The sequence below is a fragment of the Talpa occidentalis genome, unplaced genomic scaffold, assembly GCF_014898055.3.
Source record: "Talpa occidentalis isolate TD23 unplaced genomic scaffold, MPIMG_talOcc4v2.1 talOcc4.14, whole genome shotgun sequence".
Classification (NCBI taxonomy): domain Eukaryota; kingdom Metazoa; phylum Chordata; class Mammalia; order Eulipotyphla; family Talpidae; genus Talpa; species Talpa occidentalis.
In genome coordinates, this window is record NW_023601433.1 from 87,207,266 (window position 1) to 87,230,256 (window position 22,991).

At 44.9% G+C, this 22,991-nt stretch overlaps 1 protein-coding gene across 1 annotated transcript; it reads left to right on the plus strand.

Moving 5' to 3' along the window:
- Positions 1-1,018: 1,018 nt before the first annotated feature.
- Positions 1,019-22,095, plus strand: DENR (density regulated re-initiation and release factor). The gene is made up of 8 exons (XM_037511250.2): positions 1,019-1,126; positions 1,944-2,058; positions 14,218-14,237; positions 14,901-14,985; positions 16,962-17,045; positions 19,216-19,332; positions 20,466-20,605; positions 20,708-22,095. The coding sequence occupies exons 2-8, from the start codon at positions 1,953-1,955 to the stop codon at positions 20,750-20,752; spliced, it is 597 nt and encodes a 198-aa protein (XP_037367147.1). The 5' UTR covers positions 1,019-1,126; positions 1,944-1,952; the 3' UTR covers positions 20,753-22,095.
- Positions 22,096-22,991: the final 896 nt, after the last annotated feature.

Genomic DNA, 22,991 nt, shown 5'->3' on the forward strand with positions numbered 1-22,991 from the left:
CTCCTGGGCGAGGCTCGCGGAAGGGGGTGGGCGGGGGTGCTCAGAGAAGTCACGCAGTTGGGGGACGAGGACCAGCTCTTACTCGGCAGGTCCGGCCTCGGAGGGCGGTGGCGCATGCGGAGCCGAGGTTGCTTTTCCGTCAGAACTGGAGGTTCTTCACAGCTGCTCACCGGGGCCCGCGCACGCGGGCGGAGCCGGCTCCGGGGCGCAGGTGGCAGCCGGTCCCGGCTCCCGCCCGCCCCCTCCGGCCCGACGCCACCTCACAGAGGGAGCTGTGGGGTCCGGCGGGCAGGGGCAGGGAGGCGAGGTGCAGGACGGAGCTAAAGGCAGAGCAGCCCCGGCCCCGCGGCAAAGCCCTTTCCGCCGCGGTGCGCCTCGGCCTCCCCGCGCCGCCCCGCGGGCTCAGTCCCGCCGCGCGCCGGGGACGCCGCGGGCCGCGCGGGCCAGGACTCTCCGGAGACGCCGGCAGGTGGCGGCAAAGCGCACACGCGCCGCGGGCGGCCGGGAACGCCCGGCCGGGCGCTGAACTCCAGTTGGGAGCGCGGGGAGCGGGGAAGACGCGGCCGCGGGGGCCCCGCCGTGCGGGCGGCGAGTCTGTGCGCTGCGAGGACTTTCCACGGCGCCGCTGGGCCTTTTCAAGAAAACCCGAGCGCGGGCAGGGCCGGGGCCGCAGCGACAGCAGGCGCCCTCCCAGCCGCGGCCGCCGCGCGGGCTGACGCGTCCCGCAGGCTGGCGGGTGACAGGCCTCAGGACGCGCCTCAGCGGGCGGCGGCGGCCCCGGCCCCGGCCCCGGCCTCGGCGCGCGTCCCCGCGTTCCGACGCGCCTCCCTCCGGCGCGCCCCGCCCGCGCCGCGCTTTCCCACGGGCAGCGAGCTCCGCCTCCCGGCCGCTGGGCCCGCCCCGCCCCACCGCGCGTGCGCCCCGCGTCGCCCCGCCCCCGCCGCCAGGCTTCTCGCGACAGCCGCCCTGCGCAGCTGACTCTCGCGATAAAGGCCCGTTGTCTCGCGGGACCGCGGCTGGCAGACGCGCTCTCGGGCGGCCCTGGCCGGGGAAGAGGAGTCGCATGTGTCGCTTCTGCTGGCGGTAGTGGCGGGAGCGGCGGCGGCGGGGCTGTGCGACCGCTCGGGTAAAGATCCCCTTGGCTCTGCCGCTTTCGACAGCTCGTGGATGAGCGTGGAGGAAGCCGCGACGCTGCCCGCCGCGAGGGGGCCGGGCCGGGCGTCTCCACACCCCCGCCCACATGGGCCCCCGGGCGTCCCCGGCGCTGCCCCCTCGCCTCGGCCGGCCCTCCGCCCGCCCGGCCCCTCGGCGCCCGGCCGCCGCCGCCTCGGGGTCTTCCGTTTCCTCTCCCAGGCTCTGGTCTCCCCGCCCCAGCCCCTCCCCCGACTCGGGTGACCCTCCCTCGGCCTTCAGCTGCTCCCACGCCCAGCGCCCGGGCCCCCCGCGGAGCCACCCCTTCCTCGGGGGCTTTCCAGAGCCTTCTCGTCCGCTGGCTTTGTAGCCTGGCTCTCTGGCTGCAGTTTGCATCCTTTCCAGATCTCCCTGGACCTTATGCCCGGTGTCAAGCGGCCGGCCTCCTTCCCCGTCCTTTCCCCCAATGCTTCCTCTTTCACCGGTGCCCCCCACCCACGGCACCCCCCACCCCGGCCCCCAGTCATCGTGATCCATTTGCTGCCAGTCTCGCTGTCACTGGCTTGCGTGTAGCCCAGTGCACCTGGCAAATTATGCTCGTATTTTTATAATGATACTCTAAATATGTAGTGTATGGTACATGTTATGTATTTTTTAATGCAGTTGACATCCTGTAGTAACAGAACATTGAAACATGTTTGGTCTCGGGGGCGGGGGGAATTTCTAGTGGGAGGGAGTAAGACTTCACCTGAACTGCTGTTCTGGGGTCTGGGGCCAAAATAGTGAAGATGTATTCGTTTCCTTGCTTACAGGTTTGTGAGATGGCTGCTGACATATCTGAATCCGGTGGGCATGATTGCAAAGGAGACTTGAGGAGCAATATCAAATTAGATGCGGATTACCCACTTCGAGTCCTTTACTGTGGAGGCAAGTGTTGGATGGCAGAATATGGCATTTACTCAGTGTATTGCCGGGTGTGGGGGCAGCTGAGTGCCAAGATAATTTCACATTTGGTCCTGTTAATTTTTCATCTGTTTTTGTTCATTTAGTGAGTCCTCAAATGGGAGGGGCAGAAACTGGTGAGGAGGGAGCCAGGTTAGTAGATTGCACTTGTGTCTTGCGCTGTAACCTGGAGTTTACACTCTAGTTGGAGCAGAGACATTCAGATAAATTATTTCAGCCTGACGTTACTTGCTTATTTATTAAATGAGGGCTGATTGGATGATGTTGAATCTTAGGGAATGGCAAGGACTGAGTGAAAAAGTGAGGAAGGGCATTCCCAGATGAAGTGAACAACTTTGCAAGAGTTAATGAGCTTGAGCGTGTCTAGAGAAGTGAACAGCTTTGTAGCAGTAGCGCACACAGCATAGGATCCTGGTGTCAGTAAGGAGTGGGAATTGAGGTTGGAGTGGGGGTAGTAGGACATTTGGAAAAGTTTCCTATTTGGATGTATTGAGGTTGAGTCGGGATGTCTGTCCCATAACCCCCTCCCCCGCCCCGTGTTTTTCCTTTTCAGTATAAAGGTATTTATGAATTGAAACTGCCCTAATTCTATTAGCATCTTGGAAATTTTCAGAGAAAATTGAAGATACTTGGCAATAAAAGGGCAAGTAAATCTCAATTTCTTTTAGTAAATATTTTTGAGCACTTACTATGTGTCTGGCAGTGTTTCAGGTGAGTAGGGAATAAGTCAGGAAAGGCCCTTGTACTCGTGGACTTTAGATTTGGGGAGTATAGTAGAGACCTCATGTGGAATTTAAGTGATAGAGAAGAAGTGATGTCGCTGACTTTGAAAAACTTCACAAACTTTCCATTTATTGAATATCTTTGATAAATGTGCAATACCTCGGTAAGAGAGTAGGATTGATTGAGTTTCTTTTATACTGGTCTTACTTGGTTATATTCTTTACCTTTGGAGTCGTGGGTCATGGTTTGCATCTTGACTGCAGTATTTGTCAGTTGTGTGACCTTGGGCAAGTTGGTTAATTTTTCTAAGGATTAGAGTTCTGTTTCTGAGGTCTGTAAAATTAGATGACAATTCTATCTAGCATCAGATGATTTGTGTAAAGCAACTAACACAATAACCTAGTTCAGTGGAATGTCAACTGTTGTTAAAAAATACAATAGTCAAGTGTAGTTTGTTCAGTCTTGTTTGCTAGTTGAGTTACTGTTCTTTGATCCTACTACTTTGCATCTAAGACTCCATATTTTGTAATCAGTACCATTATTGTAGGTTCTACTAGGAAAGGCAACATACCAGTCAGATTGACATAATTAAAGATAAATCCTTAGAATTAAAGATAATTAAAGATAAATCCTTAGAAAAATGGAATTAAAAAGCATTGGAATTGGGCCTCCCTGGTGGCGCAGGCAGTTGAGCCCAGCGCTGTGAAGCTGTCCACAGCCTCTGCAGTGCCGGTTCAGTCCCTGCCGGCCTCAGAGCAACCCACATGGCGAGCAGACCTCTCCTGTCTCGCCCACTGCTCCCCTATGCAGTGTATTTCATCAGTCTGCTTGTTCTGTCTCTGGTGAATCCTCTCACCCTCCCGCGCATCTGGTCTATACCCCAATTCTTGTATAAATAAAAAAATCTTAAAAAAAAAAAAAGGCCCTGGAATTGATGAAATACAGTAGGATTCTTTTTTCTCAGGAGCTTATGGTCTAGTTGTAGCTGGGCAATTGCTTAATTGGTAAGAATTTAGGGAATAAATTAGGGAATAGCATTCAATTAAATGCTAAATTGAATGGTACTGATAAAATTTGAAATAGGAGTTCAGAGAAGGAAGGGATCTTTGTTCAGAGGGGAATGGGAAGTTTCCAAGAAAGTGAGAAGCCTTAGGTAATAGGTAAATTTCCAGGAAAAGGTGATGGAATTCACAAGAGCAGTATAATGGCAAGATTTAACACGGTACCTGCAGGAGAAAAGAAAGGGCTGCTTGGAGCAGAATGCTGGTTGAAGTATAGTAAGAAACAAGGGCAGGTGGGCTGTAGTTATTCCTGGGGTGACATTTTTGCCTTCAGGATTAAGACTTCAGGCTCTGGAGTATCTGAGTTTGAATCCTGGATCAGCCACTGTGATCTTGATCAGTTCCCTCATCCATAAAGCGGTAACAGTAGAGCCTACTCAGAGGGCTGTTGAGAAGAATAAATCATACACAGAAATTGTATAACTTAATGTTTGGTACTTGGTAAATTCTCACTAATAGTAATAATTAGAAATAATAATAAAAGAACAGTTACTGAAAGTTAAACATGAAGTCTAGAGTTGCTATAGTTCCCGTCATCTCTAGGGAATGATTAGTTTTTTGAGCGGGAAAACAACAGCGCGACTAGAGAAGAAGGTGCTGTTACTCGGACGAGGGAGAAGTGAAGAGGCCAGTCTGAGCAGTCTGGGTTTGAGATGAATGAGGCAAATGGCTGCTTGCTAAGCGTGGAGGCCGTGGAAATTAAAATAAGATTAATCAGAGAACACAAATATTTAATAATAAAAAAGGGGAAAGATTCAGAAATTAATTCCATATTTCTAAACTGAGGGAGTTGGGGGGAAGAAGAAGAACACCATTTGAAGTAAAGCAGCTGAGAAGAATTGGATTTAGAGGTGGACAGTTTTTCCAATACAAGGAATTTGAGTTTCTCCAAATGGAAGAATGCAAGAATGCTGGAACAGACAGCAGAGAGATGTGGGAAATGTAAATCCTGCACTGTAGCCACAGACGTAATGGTTTGAAGGTAGAAAGAATATGAACTTTTGAGGGGGGGTAAGAGATGAGGGAGAGAAAAGTGGACACAGTAGCCAGAGGATCTTTGGGGTGCACTTGGAGTGAGGTAAACTAGACGATTTCATAATTGCTGAGAAATTAGAAAACTTGGTGAGAATGTCAGCCTGTGGGAATCCTGGGTCATTTTTCTGTAATTATGAAGTGTAACTAAGGATATAAGGAAACTAGTACATGCATTTTAACAAAGACTGTAAAGAGATACGTAGTGTAGCGGATGTAGGAGGTCCCAGACTAAGCGCCACGGAAGGATGTAGAGTGCAAGGATGTAGAGTGCAGCGGCTCTCCTCTCCTCTGTGTGTAACAGCAGAGGGTGTCGGTGAGCGCTGAGAGCAGGGTGCAGGTGAAGCTGGGAGGGGAGGCTTAGAGGAGAAGAGCCATTCCTTCCCACTGTGGGGAAACACAAGGCTCCATAGAGGCAGCCACGGTAGAGCCAGGCCTGGAGCAGAGGGGCTATGGCAGGGGGGGCGGCGGGGGGAGTGGCCCTGCAGGCAGAGGCGCACAGCGAGATGGAAAATGAAGGAAGCTGCAGGTGTTCATGTCCGGGTGTAATGTGGGATGCACAGAAGGACTAGCAGGGAATGGGGTGGAAATATGGCTTGGGGCCAGGTGCTGGGGACTGCGTGCGTAGGTAATGGTAATGTGCGCCACCGTGAAGGCTTCTGAGCAGAGAAGTCACAGGAAGATGAATCTGGCAGCAAGATAAAATTGGAGGGAGGCAACTTTACTGTCCAAGTTGTAAGACTCCAGAGCGAATGAATGAGGGTTTAAATGAAGGTGGCATAAATTAGAAGGGAAGATTGGGAAAGAGATGATTATGGTAAAATCAACAGGATAAAGCAGTTAATCAGGTTTGAGTACAAGGGAGAGGAAGCAAATACATTTATTGAACTGTACCGAATAATGTCTAGCCGACATTTAGTATTCTTGGGATGCTGAGAGAAGAGGGAAAACCCTCAAGTGGTGAGCAGAGAGAAACAGGAGAGAGTGATGTGGGCACCTTGCTGATCGCACCTCCTCGACTCCCCTTCGTGGAGAGAAAGACGCACATCTCGAGCAGGCTGGCTTTGCGCTCTGCTGGCCTAAGAGGGTTTGAGAGAGCAACTTGAGTCATTGTGCCTTAAGTATCTGCTCTGTGCCAGGCATTGTGCTCCATCTAAAGTGAGTAAGACTCATTATCTTTGACAGGCTTGACTACAAAGACATTTTAACAGATGAGTAATGTACTAGGTGTGCACTAGAGAGGTGATCAAACTGCTTTGGGAATAGAGAAAGAACCGGCCAGTTCTGCTTGGGAGAACTAAAAAAAGGAAGTTAAAGCTTGTTGAAATTTTTATGTTTGCCTGTATTATTTTATTTAATCCTCACAGCATCTCAAATATTATTACCTTGAAGTTTCTGGGTTATGAAGTAGGATTTAAGCAAACTTTCATGACATCATTTTCGAGGAACCTTCAGAAAGGCTTGAAGGATAAGCAGAGACGATGGCGTGAATGGAAGTCACTGCGGCTGGCGTGCTGGGGGCAGCAGCTGAGTCCAGAGAATTACAATGAGCTGTTTGTAACGTTCTTATCACTGTTGAGATTAATAACTGGAAGGGAGGAGGTGCCTGCAGTGGGTTGAGACCAGCAGCAGAGCTCAAGTGGGAGACTTTGAAGTACACATTACTGGGCCTTAATGACACTGGAATTATAGAATAGAAGCTGGTTCGTAGGTATTCGGAGGAAAAATGAATAGGATTTAGATGATGGAGACTGTGAGTCTCTAGTCAGGGAGTCTAGCATTTAAGAAGGAGTTTCATTGTTAGGTATTCTATCTATTGTTTCTCCTCTTATTCCTTAGCCCTTAGTTAGATTGAAAATGATAGTTGGGGGCCTCCCTGGTGGCCTAAGGGTTAAGCCTCAGTGCTGTCAAGTCAAGGGCCTGAGTTTATTCCCCGGCCTCGAAGTTAGCCCTTTCCTGCCACTGCTCCACCTAGCAGTGTATTTAAGTAGATCCGCTTCGTCTGCTCCCCATCTGTCTCTGGTGAAAACAAACACACACACAACACCCCCCCCCACCTCTGGCCTACACCCCAGTTCTTCATCTCTTTTTTTTTTTTTTTTTTAAGATTTATTTATAAGGTCTCCCTGGTGGCGCAAGTGGTTAAGCACAGTAGTTTGAAGCTTTCCGCAGCCTCTGCAGCGCAGGTTCGATTCCCTGCCAGCCAGGGAGCAACCCACATGGTGCAGCAGACTTCTCCTGGCTTGCCCACTGCTCCTCTCAGCAGTGTTTTCGGTCGTCTGCCTGTTCTGCTCCCCAATCTGTCACTGGTGATTCTCTCACCCTCCTGTGCCTCTGGCTTGTACCCCAGTTCTAGCAGGGAATCAACCCGCGCTGCAGAGGCTGTGGACAGCTTCACAGTGCTGTGCTCAGCCCGCTGCACCACCAGTGGAGGCCCTATACCCCAGTTCTTCTATGCACAAATAAGTAAATCCTAAAAAAAGAAAAGACAATGATGGTTGATCCTTATTTACCGTTTTCATCCCTTTCTGTCTTGAATTACGCTCAGAAATTTCTAGGCGATGCACCTGGCAAATGCCAGTCAGGTTGTACTGAAAATGGGGAACAAAAACACACAATTCCCTTGTCACGGAATTTCACATAATCACCATGGTATAAAATTATAATAACATAAAGAAAAGACACAAGATGCTCTGAGAGAATATGATAGTGGGATTTGACTTAGTCTTGTGAGTCAGGGTTGCCTTTCTTGAGGAACTGGTGATTGAGCAAGATCCCTAGGATGAATTGGAGTTTCACCATTTGAACTTGGAAGAATGTTTTGGACATAGAAAGCAGCACATGCAGAGTCCCTGTGGCCAGAGGGAGTATATATCTTGTTTGAAGAACTGAAGGCAGGGCAGGGTGGTGGTAATGTTCACAGCAAAGAGGAATATGGTGTGAAATGAAGCTGAAGAATTGCAGGGGCCAAACCAGCAGAGCCTGATCAGGCCATAAACCTAAAGACTTTTAATGTGTGAGTTGACAAGATCAGTTTTGCATTTTGAAAGATGATAAATGCATTGTGCTTTAGGGGGAGACCGGTTTGGAAGCTAGTGTAGCTGTTCAGGGAGACAGTTGGGTGGTAGCAGTAAGATTAGGGATGGGGGAAAGATAAGATTACGGGGCCTCATGGTGGCTTGACTGTAAGGGACGAAGGGAGAAGGGAAGCTCAGAGATGACTTTTCCTGTTTTTGGACTTGAGTGGTAAGATTGTGATGAAGCGTATACACTCGTTTTCTTTGATGTGTAAAAAAGAGCAAAAGTACATGTAGGCCGGTGTTGCCTAAGAATACAAAGGAAATCTGAAAAGAGGATGCCCCCAAATTCAGGTGTCTCAGGGGTCCAATGTGGAAGGAAGTCTGCTTGCGTGACAGCAGAAGGGACCCTGCTGATTGCTGTGGGGGCTACAGGTGCCCACACAGAGAGGGTGACCTCCGTGAGTGAGGGTTAGAAGCAAGGAAGGGTATGTGTTCATACAGGGTGACAAACCAAGAAGGGGGTGAAGAGATGCCCCCCATATTTTTCTTGAGGCTTTGCCTTTCAAAATATCTCTTATGTTTTAGGCCTAATGTATGTAAAATACATACATTCTGGTTAGTGATTTTGGTGACTGTTGCCCGTGAAATTTATAATGGAAAATGCTAATATTTTTTCAGGTAATCATTTGAGAGTGGCTGCTTAGTCTCAGCTACAAAAAGGCAATTTTGATTTCATAGAACTCAAGAAATGATGACCCAACCCAAAACAAATCCTCAAAATTAGTTTGGTCTAAAAAAGTTACTGGTAGGACCTCCCATGGTGGCGCAGGCGGTTGAGCGCCGTGCTGTGAAGCTGTCCTTAGTCTCTGCAGCGCCGGCAGCAGACCTCTCCTGTCTTGCCCACTGCTCCCCTCACCAGTGTATTTCGTCAGTCTGCCTGTTCTGTACCCTGCTCTGTCTCTGGTGAATCCTCTCACCCTCCTGTGCATCTGGCCTGTACCACAGTTCTTGTATAAATAAATAAATAAATCCTTTTTTTAAAAAAAAGTTACTGGTAAATATAGGTCAAGAAAACCATTAATTTAACATATCTATATATATATTTAGGAACTTGATTGTAATTTCATGAGCTATAATTAATAACTTATGGTGCTGATTTTGGCTGCCTTCCTAATTAAGCCGTGTGGCGTAAGAGCTATTTCTCTTCATTCACTGTTCTTGAGAGCTCGGAAGCAGTGTTTGTGTTTGAGCTCATTTAGAATGCTCAGTACTCAGTATTTCTGAGTTCATAAGCTGTCTTTTTACAATTAAACAATGAAGTACTTGTTTAGTGGGTGCAGAAAATAAGTTTGGGATAAGAAAGATCTGGAGATAGATAGTGAATATACTTAATGCCACTGATTAGAATTAAAAATATTTAAAATGGTAAAGTTTATGTTTATTTTATGACAATAAAAGAATTACATTGTGGAAATACATAAAATAGAAACTTACCACCAAGCAAAAGCCTGTTTTCCTACTTTTATAGTTTAGGGCAAGAGGACAAGGGGGCTGTTTCCAGCCATCAGATGTCATTTCATCTCCTCATGCAGTACGTGTGAGTGTGGATGCCTGTCTGCATGTGTATTAAGCAATCTTTGGGGTTCTAGCAGCTAACATTAGTGAAATACAGGTTAATTTTTAGGTTAAAAAAAAAAAAAAAAGACTAAAAGCATCTAATACAGGGCCTCCGCTGGTGGCACGGTGGTTGAGCGCTGGGCTGCGAAGCTGCCCGCAGCCTCTGCAGCACTGGTTCCATCCCCGGCCGCCAGACGAGGGTCCCACATGGCGCGCAGACCCCTCCTGCCGCCCGCTGCTCCCCTCAGCAGTGTATTTTGTCACTCTGCCTGTTCTGTTCCTGCTCTGGCTCTGGTGAATTCTCTCACCCTCTCTCACTTCTGGCTGTACCCAGTGCTTGTATAAATAAATAAATAAATAAATCTTTAAAAAAAAAAATCTAATACACTGCCATTTGTGTGCAAAGAGGATTGGAGAACATGTGCCTGTATACGTGTAGATTATCTCTGGGCGTGCAAGATTTCACTGATAGTTTTTACTATAAGCCTTTATAGTCTCTGCTTGCTTTCTTTATGAAACTACTAATGAGTAGTGAGTGGAACAACTTTCAGTCAAATGTACCATATTCTATTGACTCTGAGAAGACATGACTTGTGTTTTGTGTCAACAAGAAAGAATGTGATGGTGCCTTAAGGGGGGACACCTCACCCTTCATAAGCTGGGTCCAGGAATCCAAGTGGATACTTTGTTAATGTGTTTTTTTTTTTAAATCATGTTAGAATTGATGGAATGTGATGTTACAAGAATATAAGTGTTATATTTCCTTCATTTTTAAATGAGGATATTTAGATAAACAGAATAATTTAAAAAATACTACAGCGAACATCTGTATATCATTCCATTGAACAATGAATAATTTGGGGATTTTTTGGATGTAGTTTCAGATTTACAAAAAGGCTGCAAGGGTATAGTATCAAAAATTCTTGAATACCTTTTATCCAGATTCCCCAGGTGTTAAGATTTTTCTGCACTTTCGTTCTTTTTCTCTCAGCACTGCAGTGATACTATTATCTACTCTGCAGCCCATTGAGATTTTCCTCAGTTATCCCAGTAGCATCCTTTATGGCAAAAGAAATCCAGGATCACGTGTTGCATTCAGCTGACAGGCCTCTTTCCTCTCCTTGGAACAGTTCCTGAGTCTTTATTTTAAGCCATTAATATTTTGAACAGTATAAGCCAGTTATTTGTAGACTGTCCCTCCCATTGGGTTTGTCTGATACTTTCCTATTAGGTTTATTTTATGAACTTTTGGGCCCAACCTCACAGAAGAGGTATTCTTTCTTTTAGTGCTTTGTACCTGCAGTAATTTAGTTCTGTTTCTGGCAACGGAACTTGGATCATTTGGGTCAGAGATGTCTGCCAGGTTTCTCCACTGTAAAGTTACTCTGTAATTGAAAAACATGTCGTGGTATCCCTTTAGGCCTTCCATTTTAATGGTGCTTGTCTAATCAATTATTGCCATAGATGGCAAATGGTGACTTTGTAATTCCATCAGTCCAGCATTCGTGAGTTGGTTTTTTACTGTTGCAGATAACGTTCTTCTATATATTTAATCATTTATATCAGTGTGAGCTCATAGATTCTAATTTTTCACTTCATAAATTTTAATCTTTTACTGTTATTATTTATTTTGGTGTTCAAATTGTTGCATATCAGGCCAGTGAAAGCTCCTCTGGCTCACTCTTGTGTCCTTTTGACATGTCCCTGAATCATTCCTTGAATATCCTTTACTTTTGGTCCCAAAATATGTCTCAGCCCTGTTCCCGCCCTGGTATTCAGAGTTTCTCCAAGGAATAATGAAGAATGACGTTAAGAAACCAAGATATGGATGAAATATTTAGCATATTGGGTTGGTTGTTTTTTTTTAATTTTACATATTTTTTACATCATTTTTCATTTTTGCACAATGATTATACATTTTTATCTTGGTTACAGTCCCCATACAGTTTCCACCCACCTTATTTTGACTGTAATTCCTCCTACCCCCTCCCCCCACACCCCCATCTCCCCAGTAGTGTGTCTCTGGTTTATAGTTGTTTGTTGATTTAGATTTTATTTAGCATAATGTTTTATCTCCCTCTCCAAAATTATTAGGTTGTCAGAAAAGTCATGACTCGTTTTTGCTTGAAAAAAAGAAAAAAATACATCGTGACTTTCCCAACAACCTGATACGTAGGTTTTGTTTTTGTTACATTCTTGGAAAGTAAGTTGCATACCAATTCCTGAACACTTCAGTGTGCCTCTCCAAAAAGAGTGGGCTTTTTCTCCCTGAGAACCTTCTGTAGCATCACCTGATCATAGTCCATGTTAGAATAACTTTTTTTTTTTTTTTGAAGATTGATTTATTTATGCATACAAGAGCTGGGGTACAGGCCAGAGATTCAGGGGGTGAGAGGATTCACCAGAGACAGAGTGGGGAATAGAACAGGCGGATTGACTGAAATACACTGCTGAGGGGAGCAGCGGGCGAGTCAGGAAAGATCTGCCTCGCCATGTGGGTTGCTCCCTGGCTGGCTGGGAATCTAACTCATGCTGCAGAGGCTGTGGATTGCTTCATAGTGCTATGCTTAACCCCTTGTGCCACCAGGGAGGCCCCAAGAATAACTTTTATAGCCCATTTTCTTTAGCCAAGATTTAGTCAGGAGAGGTAAACTGCATTCAATGGATGTATCTCCTTACTTGATTTGAATCTAGAGCTCTCCTCACTCCCCCCCCCCAAGATGATGCTGTTAAATATCTTTAGAAATGTCCCATTATCCTGATTAGTATGGTTTTTTATGGTGTCTTTTCCCCATAAATTAGAAATTAGTTCCAGAGACTTGATTAAATTTGAGCTGAACATTTTTTGGCAAGTAGCTGCCTTAATTATAACAAAGTGCCATACATAGGTTGGGTAGTTTGTCAACAGCAGAAGTCTATTTCCCACTATCGTAGAGGCTCAAGTCCACTCTAGAGTCTGTGGCTGGGTCATAGACAGCAGCTTGCGGTGCCTGCAGCAGTGGAAGGTGCTTAGGAGCTATGGGATCTCTTTTATAGGAACATTCTTTTTATAATCCCATTCACAAAGGCTCCAACTCCATGGCCTAAACCCCTTCCAGAGGCTCCTACCTTCGAGCATAATGATCTTTGAGGGGAGGCACACTCAGGCAGGTATCTTGGATGACATTGCTTTGTTCTTCATATTGTCACAGCAGCAGATACATGTCAGATTTTTCCACTAGTAGTGATGTGAAGTTTGAAAGCGATTGCTGTAGGTCTTAGCGTAAAAAGTAATTTACTCTTTGCAAATAGTAAGTGATCTGTGGAGGGAATTTGACTTCAAATGCAAATAAAAATAACTTGGAAGAGTTGTCCAGATTTTTTTCACTGTATTAGAATTTTGCAGAACTGAGTATTATTTGAAAAGGTGTGCGAAGTTTCATAATTTTAGTATTTGCTCTAGTGATATGTGGCCTGTAATTGTATCCTAGAAGTGGAGCTGGAAAGCTGTCTACTAGCTTTTGACTTGTTATAAGGGTTATCAAGTTCTGGTTAACCTGGGAGAGCTTTAGTGGACGGAACTGCAAACTTGAAATAAAAGAGATGCCAGCTTCTAGTTTTCTGCTGCCACGCACCACCTTTGTCTCATTGCATGAGCTATTTAACCTTTCTTAGGGCTCTATCTGTCAATAGTGATGGTGGGTTGGGGAGCAGGCAGATCACTTTCCCTAGCCAGCACAGCTGCATTGCCAGCAGACGTCTTGTGAGCCAATTGAGTGGTTAAGAGCATGAACTTCAGCAACAGACGAGGATTCAGATCCTGTTCTCCTAACCAGATGCAAGTGGGCTACTTATCTCAGTCTCATTTACCACCCGTACTATAGATATGGTTGGTCTTACCTTAGAGGATCTTCTCAACTAACCATAATTATGACTATAAAGCAGAGTGAGAACCTGGCACTGTGGATTATGAGAATGGCTGTTATTAGTAATGTTTGCCACTCCTCTCCCGCACATGTCAGGATATTGGGCACACTGAACTCCATCCTTCGCCGTAAAAATTTAAAAAAAAAAAAAAAAAAAAAAAAAAGCAATAAGTAATAGAATTACAGTTAAAATGGGGAAACCCGTTGAGTTTTTCTAGTCTCATAGCCTGTGCAGGTTTATCCAGTGAGCAGATGGAGCCAGGGTTCCATTGCCTGTACCATTTCATGGTCTCTCATGGCCTAACAGGAGGAAGGAACAGGGAAGTGTGTGGGAAAGCAATGGTAGCAGAAGTGCCACTGAAGTCTGTAAGTGTGTTAGCCTGAATAAAAAGCAGTGACCACTTGGTAAAGTAGCCAAAGAAATCGCCAGCTCCAGAGTAAAGCTTAGCTGCGGGGGATTGTGCCCGTGTCATTCTTAGACCCATTGACCCGCAGCATCTGCAGGGTGGTAGTGTAGCTCCACATTCCATTCCATTAATTGAAAGAGACAGTCTTTAGATTAAAAAAATCAAAATAAAATATCTGGTAACCAAGTGTCTTTTATCTTAAGAGGGTGAGGGTATATGATGGGTAGCATTTGAAAAGTGGTACAGAAAAGTTCTAAGTAGAAATGAAACATTTTGTGAAGTATAAAATAAAATTTATGGTAAGCCTTGTGTGTATGTATATTTAACTTTCATGTCTTTTTTCTCTCCGTTTCCCCAGTCTGTTCATTACCAACAGAGGTAAGTCCTTTCAAAATTCTTGGCTCTTTTTTAACTTCTGCACTTGGGGTCACTGATTTTAGAGCTTGCTTGACAACTTCCTTTTCTTATTTATCATATTCTGTCATTTGCTAGATACTTCAGACTTTTGTAGAAAACTGCAGTTCAGGAAAAGTTTAGGTCTTTAATTTATTTCTTTAGACTTTGAGTCACATGTGTACCTCTACCTTTTGTGCTTGATATTGAAGTTTGGATTTTGCATGGGACTCCTGAATAGTTAGCTGATAAAAAGAGTAACCTCTTAGCCAAATTGTACGCATGTGAGCAGAGGAGAAAAAGCATAAATTGAATTATGGGTGGACGTTCTGTTAGTAAGCTTCTAGGTCAGGCTCTGGGCAAGTCACAGCAGTAATGACACCCCGTGTGCCCAAAGCAAGATACAGACGTGCTTGCTGTTTGTCATGCCCCTTCTGTTTGAGAGAGGAAACAAATGACAGAAGGTTCCCAATCCTTTTTAATTTCTAGCTTCTTTTGGGGTGTTTCCTAGTTGAATCTAGTTTTCCTGTGACTAACACATCAGTTAGCCTTATCATTTCTATAACAAGGGAATGATTTTTGATTAAATAATATATTGGTTGATTGAAAATGCTCTGTTGTGACTCATTTTGTTCCTTTCACCTCCAGTACTGTGAATATATGCCTGATGTTGCTAAATGTAGACAATGGTTAGAGAAGAATTTTCCAAATGAGTTCGCAAAGCTTACCGTAGGTAAGAACAACTTTTTCTTTCATCAGAACTTGTGTACAGGAAACAAGTGCACACAAGGCATTATCTTAAAGACATGAGCAAGTCTTCCAGTAGGCTATTACAGAATTACAAACTCTACCTATTAACTTTATTTTTTTTTTATTTTTTTTTTTAAAGATTTATTTATTTATTTATACAAGCACTGGGTACAGTCAGAAGCGCGGGTTGGGAGGGTGAGAGAATTCACCAGAGGCAGAGCGGGGAGCAGAGCAGGCAGAAGGACCGAAGGACACTGCTGAGGGGAGCAGCGGGCGGCAGGAGAGGTCTGCGCGCCATGTGGGACCCTCGCCCAGTGGCTGGGGATCGAACCGGCGCTGCAGAACTTCGCAGCCCAGTGCTCAACCGCTGCACCACCGGGGAGGCCCACTACCTATTAACTTTAAATAAAACTGTTTTAAGTTCTTGGGTTAAAATTCCTTAATATAAAACCATAACACTGTTTTGTGTCTCTTTGAGATGGGATAAATCAAAGTATCAACTTTCTTATTTAAAGAAAAATAAAATGACTCAGGGGCAGCTATATTTTCACTCATTCAGCAAGTTATTGTAAGCATACTGTGTGCCACACACTGTTTTAGGTGCGGAGGATAAAGCAGTAAACAAAAGATCTACTCTTTGGAAATGATGTTCTAGGAGAGACAAATCCAATAAGCAAAAGATGTAATGTGTTAAATTAGCGTTAGGACCAGGAACGATTTTGCTGGGCGGGGCGGGGGAGTAGGATGGGGGGAATGGCCTTTGAATAAAGGCCTAAAGGAAGTAAGGCAGTGAGTTGTTTGGATTTCTAGAACATTCTAGGCTGATAACACAGCAAGTACAAAGGTCCTGAGGCAAAAAACTTACGCATACCCTGGAAACAGCAAGGAGCTGTTTGTGTCCTGAGCGGATCTGAGAATGGGGAGGAGGGTGGGAGACGAGGCCAGGGAAGTACTAGAAGAGGAGCACACCTTGAGGAGCTCGTGGGGGAGCGTGAGCGGAAGACAGAGATGTTCTGACTTGTGTTTGAGTGGCATCTCTTTGGCTGCTGTGTAAAGAATAGACTGATAGGGCACCTGGACAGCGGAGCAGGGGCAACCAGGTAGACTGCAGAAAGCTGGCAGGAGGTGACAGCGACTTGGGCCAGAGGGCAGGAGTGGAGGTACAGAGAAGTGGCGAGGTTCTGGATGTTGTACAGGAAGAGCTGGCAGGGTTTTCTGATGTATTGATTGTGGGGTGTGTGAGAAAAGGAGCTTTGGGGGTTTGGGCCCAAACAGCTAGAAGAATGGAACAGCTGTCAGAGGTAAGGAAGATGACAAAGGAACAGATTTCCTCAACTTGCTAGAGTTGGCAAAAATGAAGGCAGAGGCAGGAAGAGGGAAAGCCTGGCCTGGGAACATGCCTCGTAGCTGTGCCTGGTACTGTCCTGCCATTTGCTGCTAGATTTTTAGATTTCTTCCATGAGGCGAAAACCCCAAAACTTGGATCATGCTTTTTTATATCATACCTCCACTGTCACGCTGTCGTCAGTGGTTGGGCAAGAACCTTCAAGCCTGGTGTTGCCTTCAGTCTACATGGCTGGTGGTCAGCGTGACCGCTCTAGGGCGGGAATGCGACTGGGAAGGGAAGAAAGGAAGCTCTTTTTATTGGGGACGCAAATTCCTCTTAACAAGATTTGTGTTTGGATATTAAACACGACATGTGGTTTTTGCTCCTTTCATGTGACTCAAATCCTGATCCTCACATCAGAAGACTTTCTTTTCCCTTCTGTCACCATACATTTGCCATCATGGCTTCAGAGTTAGACTTGGTAGGAATCTAGCAATATCATCATTTGCCTTAATAAAGGTCATGCTTAGTTGTGGGTAAAATGCCTCATTAAGGTTGCCCAGTGGTGTTTTTTAATTTTAGCTTTAGTATAAAATCATGTTAATGCTTTTGCTTTTCCATTTTACATCTAGAAAATTCACCCAGACAAGAAGCTGGAATTAGTGAGGGTCAAGGAACAGCAGGGGAAGAGGAAGAGAAGAAAAAACAGAAGAGAGGTGAGATCTACATCCTTGAAGTGGTTTCCACAAATTCGCCTTGCCTCTGAGAGTAGAGGTGACCAGCGCTCCCAGGTGGACAGCCCCTGCCCTCGGCTGTCCTTCATGTGCACACATGAGGACCACAGAATCCTGGTTCTCGGCATGGTGGGGCGCGGTAGATTTGATCTGAGGAATCTGTGAATTGGACCTCAGGACACATGTCTGACTTGCCCTGGGTATATGTAAAAAGCAGCCAGCCAGCTTATGACTTTAAAAGCTTTGTTACCTTATTAAAATACCTGTGTGTTCTGTTTAGTTAGAATGAGAACATTTATAAAAGATTCTGTTCTCTCGTTACATCCGACAGCTCAGTTGCATTGTTTTTTAAATACCCGCTGCATGTATCTTTCCATTTCTCCTTCTAAAACTAATTTCCCAAGCTCTGGGTTCTGTCCCCACTTGTTTCTTCATTAGTTATTTTCCCTATGACTGGAATGAGCTTTTGTTTTCAGAGCTTTGCATCTTCAGAAAAAGAATCTCCCAAGAGCCCATGTCTTTCTTTGCCTCGTCTCTCCCTTTCCCTCTTAGCTGGACCCCGCAGGAGTCTATGCTTCTCTCTGTGTCTCTTCTGTTCACGCTGCATGCCTCAGTTTAGCCTAATCTGACACTCACGCCACCAAAGCTCTGCTATGTCACCCAAGGCTCATTGTGCTAAATAGTGAGAGCGTGTGAGCACTTCCTTCTTGAAATGTGGGGCTTTCCTCCTTCCTGGGCCTCCTCTTGCGTCTCCTCAGTCTCCTGCGCAGACTTCTCCCGTCTCCATTGAAACGTCGTGGGTGTTTCCCGGGGCCCTGTCCCTCTCACCATCTCATTGTGCTCTTCTCCTTGAAAGAGTCTTCCACGGTGCTAGCTTTTGCCCCACTTCCATGTGAGAGTCCCAAAGCTGTGTCTCTAAACCTGGCCTTTGTCTAGACCAGAAGTGTGCGCGGCCCACAGGCACCTCCAATCCCCATTTCCTAAATGCGCTAAGTCTTTGTTTCCCCATTTTGGTTATTGAAGACACATTTTATCCTGTCACCTGAGATCTGAACCCTGGGACCCGTCCTAGGCACTTTCTCTGTGCCCCTTTAGACAGTTCTAAATTCTGTTATTTCTCTTCCTTTCTCTCTCTTTCCTGTGCTTATTGGCCATTATTCTTTCCACTGCTTTGGGGTCTAGATTTTAATTAATTTCTGATTGAACTGATGATGCAGGTTCCTGAGTGGCCTCTCTGTTAGCCTCAGAATTCACACATGTGCCCTCACGCTGTGGAGTAAGCATCCCCATAGCCGTCCAGTGGCTCTTCCACAGTCTCAGGTCCCGCTCCAGAGCTCGATGCAGTCGTCCTCTGCTGGCTGGTGTGTGAGCTTTTGCTTCGCTGGCCTCACCTGCTGTGCTTCCATAAGCATCCATCGGCCAGACAGCACGGTTGTCAGACGCGCCACTGCCTCTTCTCTGCGTTTGTTCCCTTTCCCAGCACATCCGTCCTTATCCCCTCCAGCCTTCCTCCTTTCACCTGGACAGTTCTCTGTCCTGCCAGACCAAACTTCAGTGGCGCTTCCTGTGTGTGCGTGTGTGTGGTATGTCAGATTGCTGTAATTATTTAAATTTCTCTCCCTTCACCAGACTGAGTTCTCGAAGAGTAGGGACTAATTTTTTTTTTTTTAAGATTTATTTATTTATTTATACAAGCACTGAGTACATTCAGAAGGGCGGGAGGGTGAGAGAATTCACCAGCGCCAGAGTGGGCAACAGAACAGGCAGACTGATGAAATACACTGCTGAGGGGAGCAGCGGGCGCGGCAGGAGAGTCTGTGCGCCATGTGGGACCCTCACTGGCGGCCGGGGATCGAACCGGCACTACAGAGGCTGCGGACAGTTTTGCAGCCCAGCGCTTAACCGCTGCGCCACTAGGGGAGGCCTGGGACTATTTTCTGTCATCTTTGTGTGCTCAGCCTTAGTGCTGTGCTTGCCATATAGTAGGTACTTACTAAATGTTTATTGAGTGACTACTAATGAGTATGTTTTTAGCTATGCATTAGAAAAGAACTTAAGACATAAGTAGTTGCTACCTTTTGAAAATTAAAAATTAAAAGTCTTAGTATTCTCTGTATTTAAGATGAAATCATTAATGCTGAGCTCTTTAAAGGTGGAAGGGGTCAAATAAAACAAAAAAAGAAGACTGTACCACAAAAGGTTACGATAGCCAAAATTCCCAGAGCGAAGAAGAAATACGTAACGAGAGTGTGTGGCCTTGCAACTTTTGGTGAGTTCGAGCTTCAGTATGTTTAAAATGTGGGAACTATAGTCTCTGTCTTTAATCTGGCATCATGAAAATTTTAGAGACTCATTTTTTGCTAAGAAGATACAAAATGAGATTTTACATTTCTAACTCTAGCTTCCAAATCAAATTTTGAAGTAATATCAAAATCTCTTGCAGGGAGGACTGGTTTAACTCTTTGCTTTCCAGGATTCCTGCTCAGTCACATTTTATGTAGAAAGAGGAGGAGGGTGGGTCCCACTGAAGCTGCCAGCGCTGCCTCTCTGTCCTCTGCAGGCTTGGTGGCAGGGGACTGCGGCACGGCTCGTCCCCTCCAGGACTGACTGAGGGAAGGTGGGTTGCCACAGAATGTCCTACTTCAGGGCCCCCTCAGTTCCTGGAGTCCTTGAATGCAACTGGGGTGAATAATGTAAACCAGGATCCCTCAGCATGACATTGTAGACTGGAAACCAGTCACTGATTCACATTGTAAATATCAGGCTTGTTTCTTTGCTGTAAATTTTTCTTCTGTAAAAAGGGATTCTTGGATGTGTATATGTAATTAGAAATTAATGTATTGCTAGGTTGGGTTTGGTCTTACTCTATGAGTTATGAATAGTATGGGGATGATGCTCTCTATAGAGGGAGGCTTTCTCGGACCTAACAGAAAAGTTGAATGGTTAAGAGCACTGCCTGTGGCAGTTTGTAATTATTGTTCTTTTTTTTTTTTTTTTAAAGATTTATTTATTTATGCATACAAGAGCTGGGGTACAGGCCAGAGACGCAGGGGGTGAGAGGATTCACCAGAGACAGAGTGGGGAACAGAACAGGCAGACTGACTGAAACACACTGCTGAGGGGAGCAGCGGGCAAGACAGGAGAGGTCTGCTTCGCCATGTGGGTTGCTCCCTGGCCGTCTGGGGATCGAACTCGTGCTGCAGAGGCTGCGGTTTGCTTCATAGTGCGGTACTTAACCCCTTGCGCCACCAGGGAGGCCTTGTAATTATGGTTCTAAAGGGGAGGTGAAGCCCATTAATACATTCTATTTTATGAATTTAAAGTATAAATTTCAAAATGGAAAAATACCTTCAAAGTACGATTCTAATTATAGTCTTGCTGTTTCTTTTTTTAAAATAACAGAAATTGATCTTAAAGAAGCACAAAGATTTTTTGCTCAGAAATTCTCCTGTGGTGCCTCAGTAACAGGGGAGGATGAGATCATCATTCAGGGAGATTTTACAGATGACATCATTGACGTCATTCAGGAAAAATGGCCAGAGGTGAGTATGTGGAGCCTGTGTGTGTAAATAAGTGTTTTCAGCAGGCTGCTTCATATTATTCGATAGCACAATTCATGAAATGTAATTATTTGTGTTTTACAGGTGGATGATGATAGCATTGAAGATCTTGGCGAAGTGAAGAAATGATACTGAAAATTTGTCTGTATTTAATGATCTGAACTGAGAGTTGATAATGGCCGAAGGGAGAGAGGCCTTTTAGAATATATATTTATCCTACAGTAAAACTGTGGACTACCCTCCCCCGTGGCATTTCCCTGTTCTGTACAAGGCTGCTTGTTTTTTTTATTGCCAAAGTCTAATAAAACAGGGGAGACTGTCATGCTTATGCATGAGATAGAATTTAGTCAAATAAAAAATTTTGGTCATTTGGTACTGACTTCTCTTTTTAACTTTTTATTTTTGGAAAAACACTGTAGACTTTTTGTGGAAAGCTTTCCTTTTGATTATTTTAAAATAATCGTGATTCATTCAAATCACGATTAAGCTGAGTGATATTTAAAGAATTTGGATTTGGCTTCAGCATCAGTAATAACTGTCTCCTTGCTGCCTTGGTGTGGTAGTTTTGAGATGCTTGAGCATCTTATAGGTTTGTGGTTCAATTTGCTTCAATGTTACCAACCAAGTCCACTTTGTGGACTCAATAACATCCTCCTGGTAGGAGTTGCTCAGCTGTTCTGGAAATTGTTTGGTAAAGTATATTAAAAGCCTTAAACCATCTGCACTGTTTGACCCAGTAAGCCACTTCTTTGACATTATCCTAAAGAAACAACCAGGATTACTATCATTGTTTTGAATGGAAGACCATTCAGAAAGGTTGAGTCCTTGTTCTGGCTATAAATTATGTGAGTCAATTGAGAATTGTATATACACCCACATTCAGTAGATAGTTTGGGAAATAACATGTGAAATGTGATTTCCCATGAGGGACACGGGGACAATGAATTGTAATATGTGCACTAGAAGAATTTAAGTGGTTTTTGTAAAGGTCTTCCATCAGACACTACAAATTGAAAAAACTACTCATGGTATTTTAAATTGCTATAAATAAATGCCTTTAAGAAATACAGAACCCATTGTTTATTGCCATGCAATTACAATCCCGAATGAGTGGTTTTTTAAATAAAATTTAGGAAAAAATATGTAATAAAGATGTGAATTAAAATGAAAATGTGCATTAACTGTGACTTGTACTAAATAACGATTATCCAGTGAAGCAAATTTACTCAAGACCATCTGGTGTGTGCCATGTCTGGCCACAGTGCTGGGAAAGCCCTGGGCAGTGCCAGCCCCCCATGGCTTTGTGTAAACATTCTTGATGTTCCACAGCTCTTGGCAAATGCAGTCTCATCCATATGCAACCCATGATGGATGCTGCTACAGGAAATGCAGGATTAAAATCGTCCTTGTGTATACCTGTGTGAATCTTTTTTCTTTCACCTGAAATTTAAAATACAGCATAATCTCCAAATAAAATGTATGACTAGTTGAAGGAGCAACTTCATATAATCTTACCATTATATATTACATAGGTGGTTTTCCCGTGTAGTGTTTTTATCTAAAGAATACTGCCCTCTAAACAGCCTTATCTCGCAATGTGTGTAAGAGTTGCCATGATTAAGTTGGCAACTTCAAGTGCAAGACATTTGCCCCCTGAACAGCGGGTTTGGGGAATGGACCGCAGTCCCAGTAGAAAATCTGCGTATAACTTTTGACTCCTCCCAAACTTAATGGCCTGCCCTTGACAAGAGCCTACTGATAACATAGTTGATGAACACTTTTTATAGGTATTATGTACTATAAGTTGGAGAAAAGATTAAGAAAATCATAAGGATGAGAAAATACATTCACAGAACTGCTGTATGGACACCCTAAGTTTACATCCTCTGTTTACTAGAAAATCTGAGCGTCAGTGGGCCTGCTCAGTTCAAACCCATGTCATTCAAGGGCCACCTCTATGGTTTTGATATGTAGGATTTTTATTCATTGGAAAAAAATAGCTGACGAGTAATTTTTTTTTAAGATTTATGCATACAAGAGCTGGGGTACAGGCCAGAGGTGGGGTGTGTGTGAGGATTCGCCAAAGACAGTGGGGAACAGAACGGGCAGACTGACTGAAGTACACTGCTGAGTGGAGCAGTGGGCAAGTCAGGAGAGGTCTGCTGCACCTGACGAGTGATTTTAAACTTTAGTTACCACGTAAAAGCCTCAGTAACTCACCTGTTGCTTAAGGTACAATCCATGGTGGCATTCTCAGTTTTAAGAAATTACTGTTGATAAATTACTACTTTAAAGATGAATTCTACAGGGCCTCCCTGGTGGTGCAGTGGGTTAAGTGCAGCGCTGTGAAGCTGTCCGCAGCCTCTGC

Excerpts from the sequence above, each read along its gene's own strand:
- DENR (XM_037511250.2), top strand. The coding sequence starts at position 1,953 with ATGGCTGCTGACATATCTGAATCCGGTGGGCATGATTGCAAAGGAGAC. Across the intron at positions 17,046-19,215 it reads GAAGAAAAAACAGAAGAGAG|GTGGAAGGGGTCAAATAAAA; the intron begins GTGAGATCTACA and ends AGCTCTTTAAAG. Across the intron at positions 19,333-20,465 it reads GTGTGGCCTTGCAACTTTTG|AAATTGATCTTAAAGAAGCA; the intron begins GTGAGTTCGAGC and ends TTAAAATAACAG.